General features: G+C 40.0%; 1 protein-coding gene across 3 annotated transcripts in view; it reads left to right on the forward strand.

The window, feature by feature from the left end:
* Positions 1-22,256, forward strand: part of RAI14 (retinoic acid induced 14) — an 87,467-nt gene that overhangs the window by 14,813 nt on the left and 50,398 nt on the right. For 2 of the 3 annotated variants that reach the window (XM_066181046.1, XM_066181047.1), the window contains exon 1: positions 4,139-4,234. The exons of the other annotated variant lie outside the window; for it this stretch is intronic. In XM_066181046.1, coding sequence (XP_066037143.1) covers positions 4,154-4,234 — 81 coding nt within the window. In that variant the 5' untranslated portion in view covers positions 4,139-4,153. Of the gene's footprint in view, positions 1-4,138; positions 4,235-22,256 lie in introns of those variants that run through there. 3 annotated transcript variants of the gene reach the window in all.

Consider the following 22,256-nt stretch of genomic DNA (forward strand, 5'->3'; position numbering starts at 1 on the left):
TTTCCAAATATCCTCAATACTGAATAATTAAAATAGTAGAGTGTCTTTTAAAATTGAAAATTGACTCTGCAGTTCAACAGAAAAGGTACCTATTGTCAGAAGCAGAGCCAAGACAGGCTGGGATTCCACAATGCTATTTACCAGCTTTAATTTCTGGTATTTCTGGAAATGCCCATTTGTTGTACTTTTACATGGGAATTGAGAAGTTTGCAGTTCTAATGAAAATTTCTGCTTTTTGGCCTTTGCTGTAATCATTGTTCCATAAATCTCAAAATGATGAGGAAGTTAGGTATGTTGTAGTGTAAAATCTCAGTCTTAATCTAGACATTATGCTAATTAAGGCTTGGCGTTTCTTTTTAATGCCGCATGTTTGAAGTAGTGCGTTTTCATTTAGTAGTTTTTAAAGTATGAAAAGCTAAGCTACTTGGAGGTTTGGAATGGAAAGATTGCTGGGATACATTAAATTAAATACTGTGTTCTTGTGTGTTCTGGGCTGAATGTGTGGGAGAGCAAAGCTTGGGTGGGGCAACTTGAATAGTAATAAAGCAGGATCTCCTGCAAACAGGTCTTAAATTGCTCTGTCCACTGAAAGCTAAAATTAACTTAAAAAGGAGCATGGAATTGAAATTTGCAGTATCTGCTTTGTACATAGGTACTTTCTTTCAGGGTGATTGTGACAAAGAACCCACCACGTACAAAGTTCTCTCTGGCAAAAGAAAGTGGAATGGCAGTGTTGTTTGACCATTTTACACAATTATTTAGAAAATGAACTACTGAGGCTTGCTTTTCTTTCAGTATCCTGCTTTTATTGTGTATTGAATTGAATCAGCCTGAAACACATAATCATGACTGTAGCTTTTTCTCAGTTTACTGTGTTCTTTAGTAGTAATCTTTGATTCCACTATTTAGCGTGTGATGGAAGGCTTGATCTCTGGAGCATACAGATTGGCCTCAGCCAGTTCTTCTTGGGAATGGAAAATTGAACCATCTTTACCCCTTGAAAGAGGTGCTGTGGTTCCTGATTCTCCCTCCCTGTGTTAGGAGTCCAGGATTTTACCTTCCACCCCATGTTCTGCTATTTGGCTTCTTGCCTCCATTTCTGAACAGCGTAAGACTCTGCTCTACTCAGCTTGCTCTGCTTTGTCCAGGAAAGAAATTGAACTAGAAATTGAATATTAGAGTAAGACCTGCTGCTGGTTCCAGTCAGTTCAGGATGAATCTCTTGCCATCGAGTAGTGTATTTTCTTTATTATTGTCAATAGGAGTGTCGTCAGAGTACATATAAAATTATTTTATCCAGGTGAACTGTAATTCTGGCGTGCAGGAGCCCTCTATGAGGGGACCAATATCAGTCCAAAAGTTATGCAGCATCTCTTTTAATGGTGAAAAGAAAATGTAATGGAGAAGACAAGCGAAGACTAACAAATAGGGGTATGGGAAAACAGAAATGAAGCAAGAAGGTTTGAAAGGGAGGAGAAAGGAGGGACAGTTGAAGAGTCAGTGTTACTATTTTGGTAACTGTTCTGTGAGAAGCAGCAACTGGGCTGCTGTGGGTTGCCTGTTAGTCATCTGTCTGTGGATGGGAAAGTACGGAAAGCGTTTAAGGCTGAATAACTTGCAGATATTCTGTAAACAACCTGCAGCATCTCCAAACGTTTGAGGCGGAAAGGAGAGGGAATTGGTTAAATGAGAAATGTGTTGTGGTGTTTGGAATTATAGTAGACAAACCTGGATTGGAGTTAGTTTACTTTGAATAAACACATGGTTATTTCCTTAAACAGGATTATGAAATGGGAGTAAGTCGGAAGAAGAAAGGAAAATTGGCATATACAAACAGGAGAAGACTAATATTTTTTAAATCTATTGGTAACAAGAAAGGAATCTTTTTGTGTAGACACATTTCTTTTGTGTCTCTTTGAAGAGAGCACAAAAGTTCAAAGGCCTTCCGACTTTGGAAGAGTTGGAAAAAAAGCATTTGTAATTTTTTCATTGATTTGTTTATCTTTAGTAAGATTTAAATGTAAAGTAAAATAAATGTAAAAATTATAAATGAGCAGTGTGAATGTCCTTACTGTGGTACACTATATCCCTTCTTCCTTTTTGGCACTGCTCGAGCCTGATATGATGAGATGTTGTCTGTTGAAACTCATGTGAAGGAGAGGATTTTAAGGAATAGCCCAGTCTTTGTATTTGAAGGCTTTTGTCTTGTCTTTTGTTGTTAGAAAAGACAGTTTGCTGTGAATATCTGCTGTAATATCATGTAGTGAATATAACACCCATACAGTTTATTTTAATGGAGATTTGGGCCTTTTTTGTTATGTGCTTATGTTTTGGTACACTGTGAGTGATACAAGCAGTCAACAAATGCTAAGGAGTGAGCCAGACTGGAAGAGGTGTATTAAATACCTTATTCCAACAATGTGTTCTAGTGCTATTCTCCAAGAAGCTATTCTGATGGTGTGTAGTCCAGGCAAATATCCAGTATTAGGGACATGTCAGGCCCTTTTTTGCTTCCTTGCATGTTGTCACACTTGAGGTGTGCTGAATATGTCTCATACATTTTGTGGATATCTGTGAAGCTAAGGCATAGAGCAGAATCACTGTGTCATTGGCCATTCTTCCCAGGAAATGGGAAGTCTGGGCTTGTGTAGTTGTTCTGACATCTGAAAACCTGTTTAATGAGCTATGTTGCCTACTTGAAGGCTTAAATGACCTGGGCAAAGCTGCTCCCTTAAGCTTTTAAAAAAGTAATTGTTAACATTGCGCTGTCAAAAGCCATCACAGTGGAATGTATTTTAACTACAGCTTCAAGATGTCTTAATTTCTTAGACTCACAGTTTATACGCACATTTAATGCTACCACAGGTACTATCTCTTACTGTATTTAGGTTGTTATGTGGATTCCTGTCATGGGTTTTGTAAAGAACATGTTATTTTATTCCATCTGGGTAGAGCAGAATTGCTTATCTTTGCCCAAATGGGTCAGTGCCGCTTGTCAGATGGTGGAGTGCTACTTATCTCTCTTCATTGTTTCACTACTCCCATGGGGATATCTTCTGCTAATGGACCATTAAGAGCTCACCAATGACATGACACATTACATCATACTATTGTAAGATGCTCCATGCAGAGAGGAAGAGCCAAACCATCTTAACCTAGATAAAAAAGGAGCCACAGTGCCACTAGGTATCCAGTTTTCCACCGGATCCCTGGACGAAAACCGGACCCATCTCACTATTACTGGACCCTTTTTCTTCAACGAGACCATCCCTACTCCAACAGAACCACATCTGCCACTCCAGGAGGGCTTACTTTGGACTGCTTCCAATACCCTGACCAACAGGGTGTCAGGTTGTATTTCTGACTCTGTCAGGGTTTTCTAGGATTTCTTGTTTGTTTGTTTGCTTGCTTATTCTTCTGTATTATAACATTTGTATTTTTATATCCCTAGTAAAGAACTGCTATACCTATTCCCAAAATCTTTGCCTGATAGCCTTTTAATTGCAAATTTAAAATAATTTGGAAAAGGGGGGGGGGGGCTTACATTTCAAGGGACACTCCAACCCTCCCTGGCAGATACCTCTCTATCTAAACCAAGACAATTGCATATTTACCTTGAAGTATTTAGAGGTAAAAAACTCTTCAAGTAGTGCTCTTATTCCACATGACCCTAGTGCTACTTTTTACTGTTTGGATTTTGAGAGTGGCATTAGCATAATTAGCAAAACATAATCTGAAACCAGCTAAATTTACTCCTGTATAGCTATCTGAGGGCTCTCATTCCCCAGATATACTGTATGTGTATGTCTCAGATGAAATACACTAACTGTCCAGAACACTTGCATTGACTTGATTGCAATGCTAGAAGCAAAGGTATTTTAATAACTTTGCAAATGATGTGGTTGCTGATGCGTATATATGTGCCTGACATAGCTGTGTGGCTCAGTTCATGGGTGCATACCTCTTCTCTTTCATCTTTGCTTCTTTGCTGTGTGTGGTGGAAACTTCTTACGAATCTTGCCAACCTGGGTAACCTGTCTGCTTATCCAGAGCCTGGAAACAGGGCGCTTTGAAGTCAGAAGAAAGACTTCAGTCTGCTTGGATGAGCATTGAATCAAGAATGAAAACCAAAATGCTGTCTCCATGGACGCAAATGGCGGATGATCCAGTGAGGGATGGATTTCCCCTCAATGTAGCATTGAAATACACTTGGATATTGAAGATGCTCAGATTGGTAGGTTATCCAACAGTGACTTCTTTTTGGGGTCTAGAGGAGTTTTTGTTCTGTTCCTTGAGCTTTTGTTCTCCTTTGGGGAATGGTTGCTTACCGCGTGATGTGATTCTGTTTGACAGGAGCAGTGGCAACCCACTACATCTAGTTTCAGTCTACCCTCTTTTAGGTAAAACTATTACCCTTTGTCCTACTGCCACAGGTCTGGAGAAAAAGTCCCTTTCTGTTGTTCTTTACTAGCCGCCTTAAGTATGAAAAAGCCATGGAAAACTATTCTGGAGCCTTTTCTTCTCCAGGCTGAGCAACCCCATCTCTCTCAGCTTGTCCTCAAAGGAGAGGTGCTCCAGCCCTTTGGTCTTCAGCGGGTCCCTGTCCTTCCCATGCTGGGACCCCAGAGCTGAATGCAGAGCTCCAGGTGGGTCTCACCAGTGCAGAGCAGAGGGGCAGAATCCCCTCCCTCCCCTGCTGCCCATGGGGCTCTGGATGCAGCCCAGGACACGTTTGACTCTCTGGGCTGTGAGTGCCATGGCCGAGGCATGTCCAGCCTCTCACTCACCAGCACCCCCAAGTCCTTCTGGGCAGGGCTGCTCTGGGTCTGTTCATGCCCAGCCTGTGCTGATACTGGGGGTTGTCCCAACCCAGATGCAGCACCAGCACTTGGCCTTGTTAAATCTCATGAGATTCCCCTGGGCCCACTCCTTGAGCTTTTCCAGGTCCCTCTGAATGGCATCAGGTCAAACTCACGTCTTGGCATGATGTCATCTGTAAATTTGCTGAGAGTACACTGGATTGCGCTGGCTGTGTCACAAATGGAGACACTGAGCAGTACTGGTCCCAGTACAGACCTCTGAGGGACACCACTTGTCACTGATCTCCATCTGGACACTGAGACATTGATGACTGCCTCCTGGATGCAGCCATCCAGCCAATTTGTTACCCACCAAACAGTCTGTCAGAGCCATGCATCTCCAGTTTAGAGAGTAAAATTTTGGGAGAGGCCGTGTGTTGATGACATTGTTTCTGTGTGCTCATCAGGGGAAGAAGCAGGACACTTTCCTTTAATTCTTTCACTGTGGCTGAAGGAACCTGGGCAATATACTACATGCTTATGCCTTACACTGTTGAGAAAGACTACAAGTTCAAACTGTTTCGGAGTGTGTTACTGGCACAGTAACAGCGTACTTAAGGATGGGATTCTTGTGGATTTCATTTTGACCACCCAGTTGTATTCCTGTCCCACTTGGTACTAACAGCCTGTTGCTGTCTAATTTTGCTGGATTTGTCTCACAGTTGTCTCCAGTCCTGTGTCAAAGTGTGATAAATGCAGCAGGCAGCAGGTGTGCATCCCTGCAGCCCTGGTGTTGCAAATAGTGCATGTGAAGTGCTGTGCAGCAAGAAGCTGGCCTTAAACTTCATGTTGGACAGCAGTTTTTTTCCAGTAGCGAATACCACTTCTTAATGCGTATGTTGTTTGCTTGTAAACTTGAAGTTGCTCAGTGTGTTTTGGTTTTGTTTCTTGTAGTGTAGGTTCCTTGTGTGCAAGCCAGGTCTCGCTTCAGCTGGGTTGGTGTGCTGGTTATTTAGCATGTTATGCACTCAGGAGGAAGGTTGTGTTTCCATGTGTTTATGAGGAACATTAGCTCAGAATAATGTCACAGCAAAAAGTTCTTGAAGGTTTCCAGAGGTGATGCACTGCAGCTATCTCCGTTTACTCAGATGATGGTAAGATGCATGAGGTCTGATGTCGGCTGTTGGTTTTTTATGTTTGTGAGTAATTTTTGCTTTCCTTTGAGGGTCATTTAAGGAAAAAAAGTAATTTATGTAAATTTATATTGTTTCCTAAACTGTGATATAGTGAATGGGAGGGGACAAACATGAGTGGTGTGTGGGGAGAATGGCTATAGGCAAGTTTCTTCTGTTGAGGGGTAGCCGCTGGTTTCTGTTAAATTGCTTGGGATTTGGGGATAACGTATGGTATGTTTTTTTCTCATTTTTATGTGTGATTCTTGCTGAGTCATTACACATGAGTTGGTAAACACCAAAGTTTCTTTATTATTTTCTTCTTTTAATTTAGGCTGGCTAGGGGAGCATGGGACACTCCTCTGGCCATAGAAGCTTGTGTCCAGCCTCTTGTCATTCACTATATGTTTGCATAGTTGCATGAGCAACTATGGCTGTTCTTTCACCCTGTAAAATACACAGTATGTGTGTCATTTAGCCTTGCAGTGTTTGAAGGAAGGCACCCAGTCCAATTTGAGAATTTCTGACGCAAAATGGAAGAACATGAAATAAGTGTTCTTCGGAGACCAGGAAGCTGAGTTTAGCAAATGAACTTCTAGCTGAAATGTACATTTTTAGAGTGTTTCTTCTGCTAGCATAAGAAAGTAATTATTATGCCCTGGAACTCCATACAAGGGAGTTTCCTTGCCTGGAATTTAGATTTATATTCTACTTCCTCCCACTTCCAAACCCAAAGTATCATGATACTTTTAGGTGAAGAGCAAGTCACTTTTTGAGTTAGTCTTGAAATTTGAAGTTACCTGTTTGCTGCAGTGGTGGCTGTCATTGTGTCTGCCTATAAGCTAACAGGAAAACAGCCTGCTATCTAGAAATTGTACATAATATTACTTAACGACAAATATCTTCCTGCTCTCTGGCAGTAGCAATTCTTCCACTCATTTTTCTTTTTTATCTCCTGGGTAACTCCCATAGGTTTAATAACTGTGGCTGGGGCAGAATTTTAATTCTCTTAAATTTATGTTTCTGTTTTAAACAGTTTTTCTGATGTTTGGTTCCCTTCCTCCCACCCTCCACTGGCCTGTAAATTACCTCAGCAGTGCTCAGTAGCTTCAGTTTTATGAATGTAGGGTTGCCTCAGCCCTGTACACAAGGCAAACACAATTAGAAAATTACATCCTTTGACATAAGAAAACCTTATATGTGATACATGTACTGAAGGTGGCTGCAAACAAACTTAGTACAATCTCGTGGTGGGGGGAAATGGACATTTGTAGGTGGTAGAAAATCATGAGAATTGCCAATGCAGTACAGTGAAGGAAGGAAAGGTCAGGAGACTGGAAAAAAGGCTCAACCCTCATCTTTCAATGCTATTTTTTGCCACCTTGTGCAGGGGCTTAATATCCCACTTTCACACCTTAAAAATAAGGGAGAGGTGTGGAAAAGTATTTAAATGGGGTAATTGTGGATAGAATAGTAATTCTGCAGTGCTCAAATACTGTGGAAACATGGGGACTGTGTAAATTATCTTTAAGGAGAGACAAGCACCTTCTACCATACTTGGACTAACAACTTTGTGAGTCCTACATAGCTTGGGTCTCATCAGACTGTTATGACCTTGGTACATCTGCTGGGTATGGTGACCAAGAAAAATCAGACTCTGTCTCTTGAGTTTCCCCCTGTTGAAAATCAGTGGGTAATTGGCGTTGCACACTGCAGGAGATCAGTCCTGCTTTGCAGGGCACTTGAGTTTGTCCCAAATCTGTATAACAGGGCTGCGTGAGTGTTCCATCAGTAAGATTCACAGGGATGACTTTAAATATAGAAGCTGTAAATGTCCCTGATGATAGTCTCCTTTAATGATCTTTTCTGAGAAGTTGAGACCTATGTTTATTGTGACAAGGTGCTAAGGGCTTTGTAGGATCATATCTTTTACATTTTTGTAGTTCTCTTGTAGGATTACTCACAGTTTCTGTCAATGAATGTTCATGCTCTGACCTAGAACATGTCTCCTCCTGCTTTCAGTGCGTGTGTGTGATTTTGGATGAATGGTCAGTTTTCACACACAGCTGAAATGCATCTTCTTTTCAAGTACATTTGAGTAATCCGAAGTGATTAAGCAAAACAAGTAGGAAAGAATGTGATCTTGCTATATGCCACGATTGTAATGACCCCCTGTTTGAAATAAATCAGTTGTTTGTCAAAAGACTCATGTCTGCATAAGCACACGACATTGCTGCAGACAGGAAGTGCCCTAGTCTGTTGACCTCGTCTCCCAGGGAAAATCAAAAGTTCTCATTAAATTTTAAAAAAATAACAAAACCAAGAAAAACTCCTCCAACTTGTCTTAGTGGAGGCTGAAGGCAATAATATGTATAACCTCTTTCTTTTCTGTTGTTTACGAATGTGCAATCTGATATTTAAATTGCTTTTCAACCTTTTAAATGCAGCTGAAAGGAGTGAGGTCAGATATATTTTTTTAGGGTTATATTACAGTCCACAAGGGTGAACAGGAAATGGTTTAAAGGAATGCCAAGAAGCCCTATCCAATTCCCGTGTCTTTTCTTAACCAGCTTTATTTCACATTGCATGCTTCAGCTGCTGTGAGCATTTCTGAGTGGAGTATAGGGGCAGGTTTCAGTGTGTTCTAAAGTTCCATCACCCAAGTTTCCTTTGCCTGCATTTTAAAGAAGAAAACTCTCTGGATTCTAAATAGAACTGTATATAGACCAAGTGTGGTAAAATAGAGATCTTGCCATGTGCATTTCTGATCTGTTATAAGTGGTGGTTGTGATATCTCATTGACACTGTTCATGTGAAAAGAATATTCATCACAATTTCCAATTATTACCACTGTTCTCAGGAATTTGCATGTGAATTTATGCAGTACTATCCCCATTTATTTGCTGTATTTCTTGAATTCTAATTTATTGGCGATTGATGGAGAGACGGGAAGACTGATTCATGATCAGAATTCAATTTTACACAGGTGTGCTAATTAAGTCTGTCTTACTCTCGGTCTTGTGTATTCCCACACTAATTCTTCTCTTTCTAGATAGGTTTTGTTTTTTCAGATTTTTTTTGTCTACAAGTGTAAATATAGAAATCTGAAAAAAACCAAATCCATACTCTTACAAACTATCAACACCCATCCCCAAAGAACCTAAAACCCAAACCAAAACAAAAAACCCCATCAAAAACCCAAATCCAGATTTAAGTGTTTCTATATCATACACTAACTGAAGTATTTAAAGACCATTTAAATCTCTTCGCTGGTTTTGCTCTTCACCAAGAATATCCAGCTAAGTAACGCAAAGGAACACCTTGTAGAAAAGAAATTTTGGAAGTAGATATTTCAAAGAGCTGCAGGGCAAGTAGCTTGTTTTTTGGAGATGTAGTGATCTGTACACAGCATGAACTTGTCTTCCTGCTATTCATAGGTGAGGTAAGTCCCTTCCTCTATGCAGAAGGTTACTTGCTCTAGAGTAAGTCACCGCTTTCAGAGACTTTGTACAGAAGCATTGAAGGCTCTCCTAACTCCTGTTTTCTGGTCTAAAAGCTCACTGATCTTTTCATACCTGGCTTGTCTGATTTTAGGGGTGCATTTGGTTGTTGGTTAATAGCACAAATCTTGAAAATGTTCACAATGTTTACCAGAGTGCTGCCACAATGAACTTGCAAGGCTAGACCAGAAATGTACTAAATTCCTTCACATAGTGTGCATGATGTGGATTTTATTTAGTAGTTTCTTTATGAGTAATTTCAAACACACCCACGTTAAGTGTAAGTTTCAAAACTAACCTACTGCTGATCTTAAAGTGTCCTTAAATAGTCACATTAGGCATTATCCTGGGCTCTTTCAATCTTGGATATCAACCCAGGATGTCTAAAGTATGACAGAACTAGATCAGCTGACCAATAGTATTGGTACATGACCAGGAGTTGAAACTTACCAGTCTCCAGCTCCTGTACTATTAGGAGTATGCAGTTGTAGCTTCCGGACACAGTGATTTGACTTTCCAGGGTTCAGCAGCTTTGCTGACCACCAGGATTAGGTGATCTCTTGTAACAGGGTTTACAGAAGTCAGAAATATTTGCACAACAGTAATTATTAAAGAGGACTTGGAGCTGAGGTTATGAAATCCATCATCCATTACAATAATTAACACTGAATGGTTGTGTAGAAGGCATGTAGTATGCTAAGAATCTACAGCTTGAACTGAGTGCCTGCTACATGTAACCAAAACTGCGGTTGTTGAATACTGTAACCTACTAAACATGGGGATAGGACCTTATAATGTAATTAGAGGGTATTCTCTGGTCTTTCTTATATTCGTAATTCTAGACTTAATTGGTTTTTCCATGTGATTAATCCTTATAAAATGTGTGATTTGTTGCAGCTTGGGTTGTAAGGCAAGACTCAAAATTGTAGATTTTCTGGGGTTACACCCCTTCCTCACCCTGCATTTCTGGTCAGTTTTCTGTTTGTTCCCGGGCTCTTTTGGTAGGGGATGACACCAGCAGAGGGTACAACCTACCATTTTTCTTTCTACTTCTACAGTATTCTGGCAAAGTCAGCTTGAGACCTTTGCTGGATCTTTAACACTACTTGCTTCCTGCATGGGTGGAGAGGTCATTTCAGTCTCTTTTGGGAAGATTCTTCAGTTGGAAAAGGGTTAAGACGTTTGAGATTGTCTGCCATTGTGGAGCCCTGGATAAAAGTTCTTGGTTGGAAGCAAAACAAACAGAAAAATGAAGGAAAAGAGAATATGTCTGTTGACATGGAGTCTGAGTTTTGTTTGAAATAGCAAAATAGAAGCTTGCACTGACATGAATCATCATCATCCATGCTCTGTTCCTTGTTTTCTCTTCAGCTGATAGTGGGTGGTGTTCAAAAGTATTTCAAGCTAAACTAACTTCAGAAGACACCAACTTGGGAGCGAGTTACCATTGGCCTGGGCCTCCATTGTCCTCCTGCAGCTTTGGGGATCTTTTTGGCTTTTCTTCATGTGGCTTTTTCACACTGCCCTTGAGGCATTGTGCTTACCAATGGATCTTAGTTGTTGTTACTGCTGTAATGAAAAGCATTGTTGCTAAGCCTTGCCTTCTTCCCTCTTTCCATATCCCTTTGCTGTTCCTTGCAAGCTTATTGTTTGTCTGTCTGTACCACAGAAAGCTTGTACTGGGCCAGGGTCTTGCTATGCTTAGTGCTGTTATTTTTATCTTCCCTTCTTGCCTTTCCAGTTTGAGGGGTTCTTCTTTTATGAGGTTTCATTCTAAAATGAAAGCTACGTTTCCCACTTATGAAGTACCAGATGCACATGATTGTACCTTAAAGAGTATACTGTGCTTGTTTGTACAGCAGTGGGTAAAACGTGGTTTGTGCTATGCAGACATGCTGAACATTAATAAATTCCAATCACCCAAGTCGATGAAAGACACACATTATCTGTTTCTGGCAAGAATTATATTGCATCTAATTAGGCCCAGCTTTAGAACATAGCATTTCATGAGGAAAGTTAATTACAATGCCTTTAGTCTTTGTTGCAAGAAAGCAGTGGTGGGGAAAATCAGCAGTTGATGTTAATTTGTGTTCACTTACTTAATGCTTAACTGTCTCAGTCTTTTAGTATGTAAGCTTGTCAGGGCTGCCAGGCACAGCAGTTTTGGGGGGGAATGTAATTTCAGCTGATGAGAATGACAAAGAATCTTATTTCTAGTAGTGGAAAGCAATGTAGTATTCATGCAGTTCTCCCTCCTCGATGACTCAATACAGAGAGTGCTTTTAAGGGAGTTAATCAGCTAATTTTTTTTTTTTGTATGCAAAGTAAGGATAGGAGTTGTTGCCCTTGGTGTTAAAAAGTACCAAACACATTCTATTTGTGATCTCTCTTACCTTCTTTCTTGATCCCCCAATTTAAACCTGCTCTTTGAGGAAAACAAGTCTGCCTGATTTATGTTGCAACTATGACCACATACCCTGCAGAAGTTGTAAGAAAATAAATTGACCCATTTAGGAAACATCTTAAGAGCATTTGCAGTTTTTCTTGGGATTGGACAGAATCAGATTCCTTAGGTTTCACAAGGTCCTTTGTGAAAAGCAGAACTAGTAAAGTGTGGCCTCCCTGCATGGTTGTTTTGTACTCCTCCACTTGATCACAGTACCTGTGGTTTTCCCACTCTGGCCTGCAGTGTCTGCCTTTTCTGCTCTTCCTCTGTCATCTGAGCAGAGGCAGCTGTCTCCTGTAACTCTCTCCAGGGTTTCCCATGTGCCTGCCCGGCATTACACAGTGTCTGCTGGGGCTGTTCCAAACTACTAAAGCAGTTAGTGCAGGTAGCTGTTTGGTATTTGACAGGTCAAACACTATAGCTAAGCTAATGCTGTGGCCTTTGATGGAGGCACAGTATTATTCTTGTCAATATAATCAGTTTTTCATGAAACTTGCATGAATGTATTTGTCTTGGATACTGCTTTGTAGCTTTTGGTAATCTTGGAGTAGGTATACTGGTATAGAATGATTGCATAAATCTCTGGGGGGTTGAGGAGGGGGACGAAATGGCACCAAATTAAATTTTATTTCTAGAGGAGCAATTCTGGAACAAGAACAGGACCCTCAAACCTGTATTGTTGAGTTTGCTAAAACCAGCTTTATCAAGGGATGAAGGGTTCTCTTGGTCACAAAGTAGTGCTAACAGAAAGCTACCATCTGGGACCTGTTTCTAAAGCTGACAATTTATATTCAAGTACAGGAATGTGATTTCTTCCTGTGCTAAATAAACTTGTTAGGAGATCTGATTAAAGTCTGTAAAATAGTTTGAATTATGAAAGTAATGTTGCATTGAACTTTTTAATTAAAGCTACCTAACGTGGCTGTTCTGGAGACTGCCTTTATTTCATCAAGCATCTGGCTGTCCTTGAAATTTGAGAATAATTAAGGTTAGATTTTTTTCTCTAGTGCTTTGTACAATGGTACTTTCAACCCTGATGGAAATGTTAGGATAAACAACTCTGACACTCATCTGCCTGCACTGTTTCTAACAAAATAAGTAGACCTCTGCCTTTTGCAACATTGCATTATTTTTTTCCTACCTGATATCATGTATGTTATGTTGATAGGATCATATATGTTAATGCTGATATGTGTAACTTCTTGTCAAAGAAGAGTCATATTTTGCCACTGTCAATGTTTCGAGAAGTTTAATGATAGAACTTGCAACATGTTTCTTGCTACTTTTATACTGTTTATTCAGACAAGAAGTGAAAGAGAATAAGGTATTTTGTCATTATCATAATTGTGCTTTGTTGTATGATACAAATCTTCCAGCTTCACCATTCAGAGGTTATTGAGTCTCACATGTGCAGAGTATGCATGTGCAGGAATGCTGTCTGCCTGGGGCCTGCTCTGTCCAAGTTGCTGCCTCCTCCGTTCTGTCAGCAGATGTCTTAGAGGAGGAAGATACTGAGATGCCTTGTTTCAGGAGACGTTGCCTAAAAACTGGCAGTCATTAAGTAATTTTCATGCAAAACCTGCATCTTCTTTATGGGAGATGCAGTCAGCTTTCTCAGGAGCTCTTTCCAGGAGCCTGTTACCTGGACAAAGTGCTGTAGCCTAGTAAACAATCAAAATGTGTTACGGTGATAGTAAATCTGTCTGACAGGTTCTTACATCTCAGATAAAATGCAAGTGAGGGGTGGACAAATTCTGCAACACAGGTTCTGTGGAGCATGGGAGCTGTTCCACAGATGCTCTTTCTGTGAGAATGAACTTTCCGTGGTCTTATTTGGCTATGTTTGGCTTCCCCTCTGTCTACTGAGACCAGCAAGCAAGATGCTCCACTGTAGGGTATTGACACTGATACCGCACAGATGTAATGACTTTCATAGTCTTCCTCTCTTAAGCACACATGTGAATCTAAATGCAAAAAAGGATTGTTTGGAGTAGATGAACTGAAACAGCGGGATTAGTTTATTGAGACAATGAGATTTTGCCCTCTTCTGTGCGGAGTTGTTGGGACTTGTAGTAAAATGCATCAAACCATAACCTTCATAGCTTTGAGGAATATAATACATATTTGTGATACCATCTCATTTGAGCTGTACTGTTTCTGCTTGTGGTGTTTCAATAGTGCAGTTGTTTTGTGAGCCTGCGATGCTCTCTTGAAGGATACAGAGCAAGTGGTTGCCCATTGAGTCGTCTATGGCAGAACAAACACTGCAGCAGGAAAGTATGTTCAAAAAGCAAATCCTGAAAACTTATAATCAGTTGGTAAAAAACAGGACTTTGCAATGCTGCCCTTTGTAAAACACAGGCAGTCACTGGCCTGATGCAGGACCCTGCAAAGACCTGACTGCACAGATTTTTTTTTTCCTTCATTACTTGTAACCTGCTTTGGATTTGCAAGAAAAAGCTCTGGTTCCCATTGTCATCTGAAATATGAACTCTGCTTTACATTCCTGACCTGTAACAGAGCTATTTCTAAACCAGGCTTTTTCTCCTCCAAAACAGCATGTGTTGAATTATAATGGCCCATCCTGCAATGCATTTTAATTTTCAACAGGCATGAACGTCTGCAAGGAGGTGAAAGTTCAGGGTGAGGGAGGAAGGCTAACTCAGGAAATATGAGCAGAAAAATGTTCCATTCCCTCTGTTCTTTGGAGCATTCTCACCAAAAGAAATTAAAACCAGAAAGAATGTTTAAATTATTTTTATCTTGAGGAGAACATGATGCCTGTTTGATGATTGGAATGTAAGTTATGAATAAAAAGCCCTCTTCTTTTTGTGTACAACTTCACAGTGTTTAGATGGTGAAGGGAAAACACACCATTCAAGTCTAAAAATAGGTTTGCAATTACACGTAATAGGCAAAGATAACTGACTGTCTTGCTTACCCTTGATAATTTGGCCTATGGGAAGTAGAACCTTTTCCACCCTGTGTTTTCCTTTGTAAACACCTGACATTCTTCACACCTTGTAAAGCATGTTGTTTGCAAGTTGTGTGTGCTGTTGAGTTGATTCACTTTGGCTCCTTATGTATCTGTTTCTCACTGCTCCCCTGGCTCTTCTCCAAGCAGAGGAGAAGCATTTCCCTAGTGGGAGATAAGGTTTTTCTTGCTGTGGTGTGGTTGTGGATTTTTGTAGCTCAGGGACCGAGCAGCATGAGAAGTAGCTGCAGTGGTAAGTAAGGTATCAATTCTTCTGTACTTCTTATAAGACATAAGGGTGGGTAGTTGGAGAGCAAAGCTGGGAGCAAGTAGCTAAAGAGCTTAAGCTGTGATTATGGATTGACTTTCATAGTGTTCGGGAAATGTCTGCTTGACTTCCCGAGAGAAGAGGAACATCAAGTCAGTTTTTTGCAAAAGCATCTCCACTGCCTGAATGCTGTGTGTCAGTAGAGCAGCAGAAACAGCATGGATCACTCTAGCTCCTCAGGCAGTCTTATGGAGCAGGAGGGTGTTACAAGTGCTAACATAAAAGGGTACATATCTCTGCTGAAAGGATCTAGAAGTCCTGTTTGACAACACTTTGTACAGAACTAAAGCGAGGCAGTGGAGGTGTTTTCCTAGAGACTGATTTATGCAGGAATTCACTTCTGACAATCTGGTGATAAACATGCCTTTTTTAAAAAAAAAAGAAAAGTGCAAGTATCACATGTGTTTTGAAGTGAGTAGGTGAACTATACAGATGCAATAAGAAAAGGCAGAAACTTAAATATGTGTACGTGTGTCTGTTCTGAAGAAATGCTAAAATAGGAGGAAATTATAAAATCAATGCAATGAATTCTAAACATATGATATTTTCCTTGTGACCAGCTTGTAGCTTTTGTTGACCATATTACTCTGGCGTATTGATTATCCCTGAGATGTACATGCACCTTAATAATGGGGGGAAATTGGGTTCAAATTCCCTGTGGCAGTTTCAAAATACGTATGTGGAAGCTTGTGCTTTTTTCTTTTTAATTGAGTGGTTATAAACTTTCCCTTTCCCCCATCTGTGTTCATAGATTGACTGTGAAGTGAATAGTTTGCAAAGAGCTAATCTTTTTGCCATGTTGAAGACCAGATAGCCCAGCTGTGTGGAACACAGGTAAATACAAAGCCTACAGCTCAGTCAGGCTTACTGTGGAAAAGGTCGCTGGGTAATGCTCCTCATCCTCCCACCTAAACAGTTAAGGAAACTGGAATGCTTAACCATGCAAATCAGATACAATTGTACTATTTGAATGGATTCTTTGCCTTTTTTTTTTTTCTGCTGTTGGTGCAAGAAATGCCCTTTTATGCTGTCTTCAGAAACAGAACAAAAGTGTTCTTGAATACTATGCATCATCACAGATGTGTTGAACTCTTGTTTTCATAGATCCTTCCGATCCTCCTGTGACTGTGTTTATTGCAGTTTATTTCCCAGATAAAAGTGATTTTAGGCTCAGTTTAGAAGGGGTGATTTCGAGATGAGTTGCAGTTCTGTTATTTTAAAAGTAAACATGAGTATTTTTTCCAGCGTGTGTCCCAAAATACCAATCCTCCATCCCAGAGATTATATTAAACCAATGAAATAATTGGTGTATTTTCTGTAATTGGTGGGAAGAAAGCCTACTTAAATGAATTATTTTGATATGATACCTACTTGTCTGTACAATCTTTAACAAAAGCAAACAAACAAAATCCCCTGTGTGTACAGAACCCTTCTATCGCACCATGGCATTAATACTCACCTACAGGGTAGGATTTGAACACAAATATTTTCTCATTTACTTCATGTTTAAATTCTAGCTATGCTGGGAGAGTTCTTGATATATGAACTAGTGTGGTGGTTCTTTTGTTTGGTGTTCTTGTGTTTTGCTCAAGCACATAGGAATTGACTGCATACAAAAGAGAGGAAAATTTTGGTAAAATACATCTTATGAGTTCTGCCAGAGCTGTCTGGGAGTAATCTCCAAGGTAACCAGGCTTTTCCTGACGTAACTCAGTCACTGTATCTAAAATAAGTGCTGGTAGTGGCTGCGTTGGTGCAGTAGCAAGAAACATTGGTTTTTATTGAGCGCAAGTAATTAGCTCTCTGGTTTTAGTCCAGTGTTTTCTGTAGAGATCATCCATGCAAGACAGGCTCTGCCACCTCTCTGAAAGTCTTCAGAATTCACTCCCAAGCTGCCAAGGTCAGAAGAGACCATGTCTTGAAATGTGGTTAATTTCTTGGGTTTAGCATGAATCTTTTCTGTGCTTGTCTCCACAGCAATTGCTCTTTTAGCCAACTGAAAAGCAGTATCAACTTGGTTTGGTGGGAAGTACATATACAGACAGAGCTATACATAAAGAAGCCTGGAGTTTTGCAGGCTAATAATATACTTCTTAAACATAATCCTTTTTCATACCTTAAAAGTAATAAAAGTGTTGCACTAGAGCACCTAACTTTACTAGTTCTACTCACATGCAAGGATTATTTTTATTGTCTTTTTATTGTGTGTTCCAATCTCATGCAAACAGCATATTGATCATAAACAATATAGCATGTTATTTTGGACTTTACACTGAAGCTCCATCATTTCTGTTTGCAAAATTGTGACGTCTCTTCAAATAGCAGTGGCATGACTGTCTATAGTGCTTGAGGTAACTTAGAGCATGTATAGTGCGTCAGGATGTATGGACGGTGTAGATAAAGCTCAGTTAGACTGGCTGTCATCCACTTTCCACTTCAGTTTTCCTGTCTGACATTAAATGTTTGGAAAACTTTTTGCATAGGCATAGAAATAAAAGAATGACGCATTCTAAAATAAAACAAAGCTAAGGAAGTGGCTAGCTACCCATGAAGCTCAATATTAATCTAAAACCTCTCTTTCCAAATAATGTAATATTCTCAGAATGTTTCTCATTTGCCAGAATGTTTGCTGCTTTCATTAAAAAACAAAGCAAAACAAAACAAAAGCCCCCCAAACAAACTCAGAAAACCCCACACCGAAACAAACCAGAACAATATACCAAAACAAAACTAAATCTGGAATGGTGGAATCCTTCTTCCCTTATTTATTCATGATGTTGATTCTTTCTTTTAATTTCCAATGTGAAAAGCTGTTGGGTAAAAGCTGTTTTTCATATGCCACGGAAGCTGCAGGTAACCATCAAACAATTACAAAACCTTGGCCCATGGTTTGATGTCTTGTTCAATCATGAGCATTTGCGCAAAGAAAGTGGCATTGGAGATGACCAGGCTGCAGTGAGCGTAACAGCCGGTTTTACAAGGGGGAGCACAATAAAACCAGTTCAGTGGCTGGGCAGGCATTCAGCAAGCAGCCTGAGGCAACGTGTTGTGTCAGGGACTGAGTACAAAGCCTTGGACAGCTGCAGCACAGAGGTTTAATTTATAGTGACGTTGCAGAGTGTGTGCCAAAACTTTCCGCATTCCTAAGGAAACACTTTCCAGTGCATAATCGCTCAGTCTTGTAGAGTTCTTTAGAGATGCTGAAGAGCATTTTGAGCCTTTTTTTCTCAAGCAGGTAACAATGTTCTGTGGTAAGATTATGAAGGAATTGTCTGTTCACACTTCACTGTAATTTCCGTTGTCACTACAGTAATATTACTCCCAGATTTTGCTAATAGCGGTATCTTCCCTTCAACTCCTGGAAGAGTAACAGGAGGTTGATTTCACTATCTTAGCTTTGTCAGCCTCTTCCCATTCAAATAACATAGCAGGCCAAAATCTTTAAAATTTGATTTCTCAGAAATAATTGCAGAGGTGTTGTGAAATACTGTGTGGAGCTTTCCAAATAGAAGTCCTTGGTGTTTTTTCTTCCCTTAGTGCAGTGAAGAATTTTAGAAGGATGAAACAAAACTGAAATGTGGTGGTTGATAATTCAACAATTAAAAAAAATATTCTTTCACTAGTATAAGGGCTCTTGAGAGCTTCCTTTTCAAATCCTTATTAGGTAGACAAATAAGATATTTAGCTTTCAAAATGGCTGGTTCAACAAAGAATTCAATAATGGGAGGTGTACAAATTATATTTAATGTAAGAGATGGTAGTCTACTGAAGTCACATCCTTCCGTAGTAAAGATGTGTCCTTAGCCCATGTCAGAATGACCTTTTTTATCCATGCTGAGGTTTTTTATTCAAACCGTGAATTACAGTGTGGCTGTAGCCTGTCCTCAGTTTAGACTTCATCCCTTGACACAAGTTACCATTAAAATCTCTTGCAGAAGATTTTAGAAATTGGTGGCTGGGGCCTGAGAATACCATACAATCAAAAGTATTCCAGCTTTTTGCCTGAGTGGTTAAGGCAGTATAGCCAAATCTGGTGGCTTTAAACTGTATTTTTTCTGCTGTCTTTTAAAAAATGTTGGTCTGGTGATACAGAGCTGACATGTTGAATTCAAGGTTGCTGCCTCATTTTCCTTCATTGTCTTGGGATACTTGAGAAAGAGCAGAGAGATCAGTACAGCCCTATTTTTCTGCATAGGGGTTCCTTGCTTAGGGCTGTGCTTGTTGGTGAGGTGAAGAACACTTGAGCTGTAGCAGTTCTGCATCTTTTTCTTGCTGCTTTCCATCTCTCACTACTGAAGAAAAGCAGTGTTGTCACGTGTGGTTAGCCACTGGTATAGGGCAGTGTCTGTGGTCTGACTTGATCCTGGTGCCTGTCAGGATGTACGGAGACCAATATGTTGTTGGTTTTTGTTCTGCAGAGCAGGAGAGGGAATAGGAGCTGTGGCACAAAAAAACCAATGGAGCTGAACAAATTTCTGTTCTGTTACGAACAGAACACTCAGTTTGAGAGTCCCTAGTCTTTTGTTTCCAGAAGTGCCTGTTGGGGCATATCTAGAGAAGAGCAAGCACTGAGCAAGTGTGTATGACACTTCTCCTAAATACTTTCCTAGCTGCTTGGTAGTTTCAGCTCAAGCAGTTTCCTGCACATGTGGAAACTCTTTTCCAAACCTGTAGTGAACCTTTCTGCCTAATGTTTGATCAGTCCCTCCCTGAACCCACATAAACCTGTTGTCTGCAACATCCTCGGAAAGGACTTCCACAAGTCTGATATTATCTATCTGTTGTTTTACTTTGACCTGGTTCCACCTTCATGTCATGGTCCCTCATCTGCTGTGACAGTTGATCCGGGTCCACCTTTTCAGTGGTTTTTGCCATCTTTGTGTTCCCCTTAGTTTAACTAGTCTGAGGTACCTTAGCCTGTTTGATCTCCATACAAACGTTTTGGATCATCTTTGCCCTTCTGAGACCTTTCCAGCTCTAATGCAATTTTGAAGAAAGAGACCAATACTGCATGTTGCTGAATACAGTCCATTCAGTTCTGTTTCCTTCTGTATGCCTTACCTGATGATTCCTAGCACTTTGATTTCAGATGAATTGGACCAGGACTCAGCAAGCATGGATACATTTCCTGGTTCTCTTGTATGGTCTCTTGGCTTCTTAGTTTCTGCTGAAACTTAGTTTCTTTCTAAAATTCTTTGTTGTCCTAGTTAAGTGTTCACACTATTAGAGGAAAAGGATACTGGGTGTGCTCAGGCTGACTGGCTCCCATCTGCCTTACCGAGCAAGATATTATGACTTGCGGGTAATTGTAACATGGTGTTTTTTAGAAAGACTTCGGAGTAGTTACACCTCAGTCAGTCACCACAATTTTTTCCTTGCTCGCTCTGCCACTGCGAGAAAAAAAAACCTTCCTTCTTGTCATTTTTCTTTAGTTTTCCTGCAAGAATCGGTTTATTTTTCTAGAAGCCGGGCTTGAGTTGTGGGTGGATTGAAACCACCCACAACTGTTTTTTTATATAACACTTAGACATTACATACTTAATTAAGGCATCTCTGCATACCTTCTTAAATGGCACGTGAATGAGGACCAGAGCGATAATGATAGCTGAATGGTTGCCATTAATTCCAAGGGGCTATGTGAAATATTTGAGTAACTGAGGTATTGATGACTTCTTTTGCACGTATTTCAGTATTGAGGACTACTTTGTGTCTTACAGTTGATTACTCTGATTTCCTTCGCAGCACCTTTCTTCCATTCAGCGTTTACATGATGCAGAAAATTACATCCTTTGCCACTTCGTGAGGGGTATTCTGAATTCATGTCTACTTTTCTCTTTCCCAGATATTTTAAAAGGTAATCTTTTCGTTTCCAAATAGTCCTTAAAGCTCTTTTTTCCGAAAAGTTGCATGCTATTAAGTGTGAAGTAGTAATAAACCACAGGTTACTTTCAAAGTTTATAAAGGCAATTTTTTTAAAGCTGCATTGCTGCAGAAAGGTATAACAACTTGTTCATTATACTTGTTTAGTTTTAATGATAATGGCTGGTGCATTAATGTAGCTTTTAAGAGCAATACCCATTTCTTTTCCAAGAGAAGGCTTAAGAATATTTATTTTGGAGTCTTCTAGAAAACCCTGCTCATTTGTGTAATACCTTTTTGCAATAGTTAGCCAGATGGATCCAGGCAATGCTTGTGCATATCACGTATGTCTAACGCCTTTCTTTCTCCTGGGACCAAACTGCATTACATCATATTTTATGATTACAAGACAGAATTTTGGTGGAACTTAGCCATATGGTTGAGTCATCTGTTCTCTTCAGTTTTGGAAGGATTATACTAGCATCTTCAAAAGACTGTTAAATTTATTGGCTTTTTTAACCCATAAAATTTGGAAACCTTCTGCTGTCTCTGGCAATGAAAACTATCTCATTTTCAGCCTATTTATATAATCCTTTGCAGTTATTAACTGAATCTGTTAAAGATGCTGTTACAGGATGAAAAAAAGAAAAAAAAAAAAAGGATGCTTGTATGTTATTCTGGGTTTCCTATCTTATGAGATGAAAGGGAACCCCTAAGATTTGTGATGTGGATTCCTAAAAGAAACCAAAAAATCAACAAATTCACATTCTTTGCATTTTTGTCATGACTCATAAAGCTCTTAGGTGTTATATCTTCTTCCACGAAGACTTAAAACCTTGCTCTCCCTCTGCTCCTCTGCCGTTTCACATGAATTATTGAAAAGCATGTTTTGAAAAAAGCTGAGAATTTCTTGTCCACTGGCTGGCCATTTGCTCCTGGGAACATGTCTGAATTCAGCAGTTACTCAAAGTTGTTGTGTTAGATGCACTCCACGGGATCTAGTATGGCCCTGGTGTGCAGTTTCAGTTTTTGAAATATGTTTAGTGTAAACTGATCCTGATGGGGAGTGTGGCTAGGGATCCTGGTCAGGTCAGCTGTGCTTGTAAGCATCAAGGGGAAAATGTTTTATAAGATTTATGATACTGCAAGGGATTTCTCTCTCACATCAGCCCCTGCAA

The sequence above is a fragment of the Chamaea fasciata genome, unplaced genomic scaffold (assembly GCF_029207755.1).
Source record: "Chamaea fasciata isolate MVZ Bird 193981 ecotype frontalis unplaced genomic scaffold, bChaFas1.0.hap1 SCAF_4, whole genome shotgun sequence".
Lineage (NCBI taxonomy): Eukaryota > Metazoa > Chordata > Aves > Passeriformes > Sylviidae > Chamaea > Chamaea fasciata.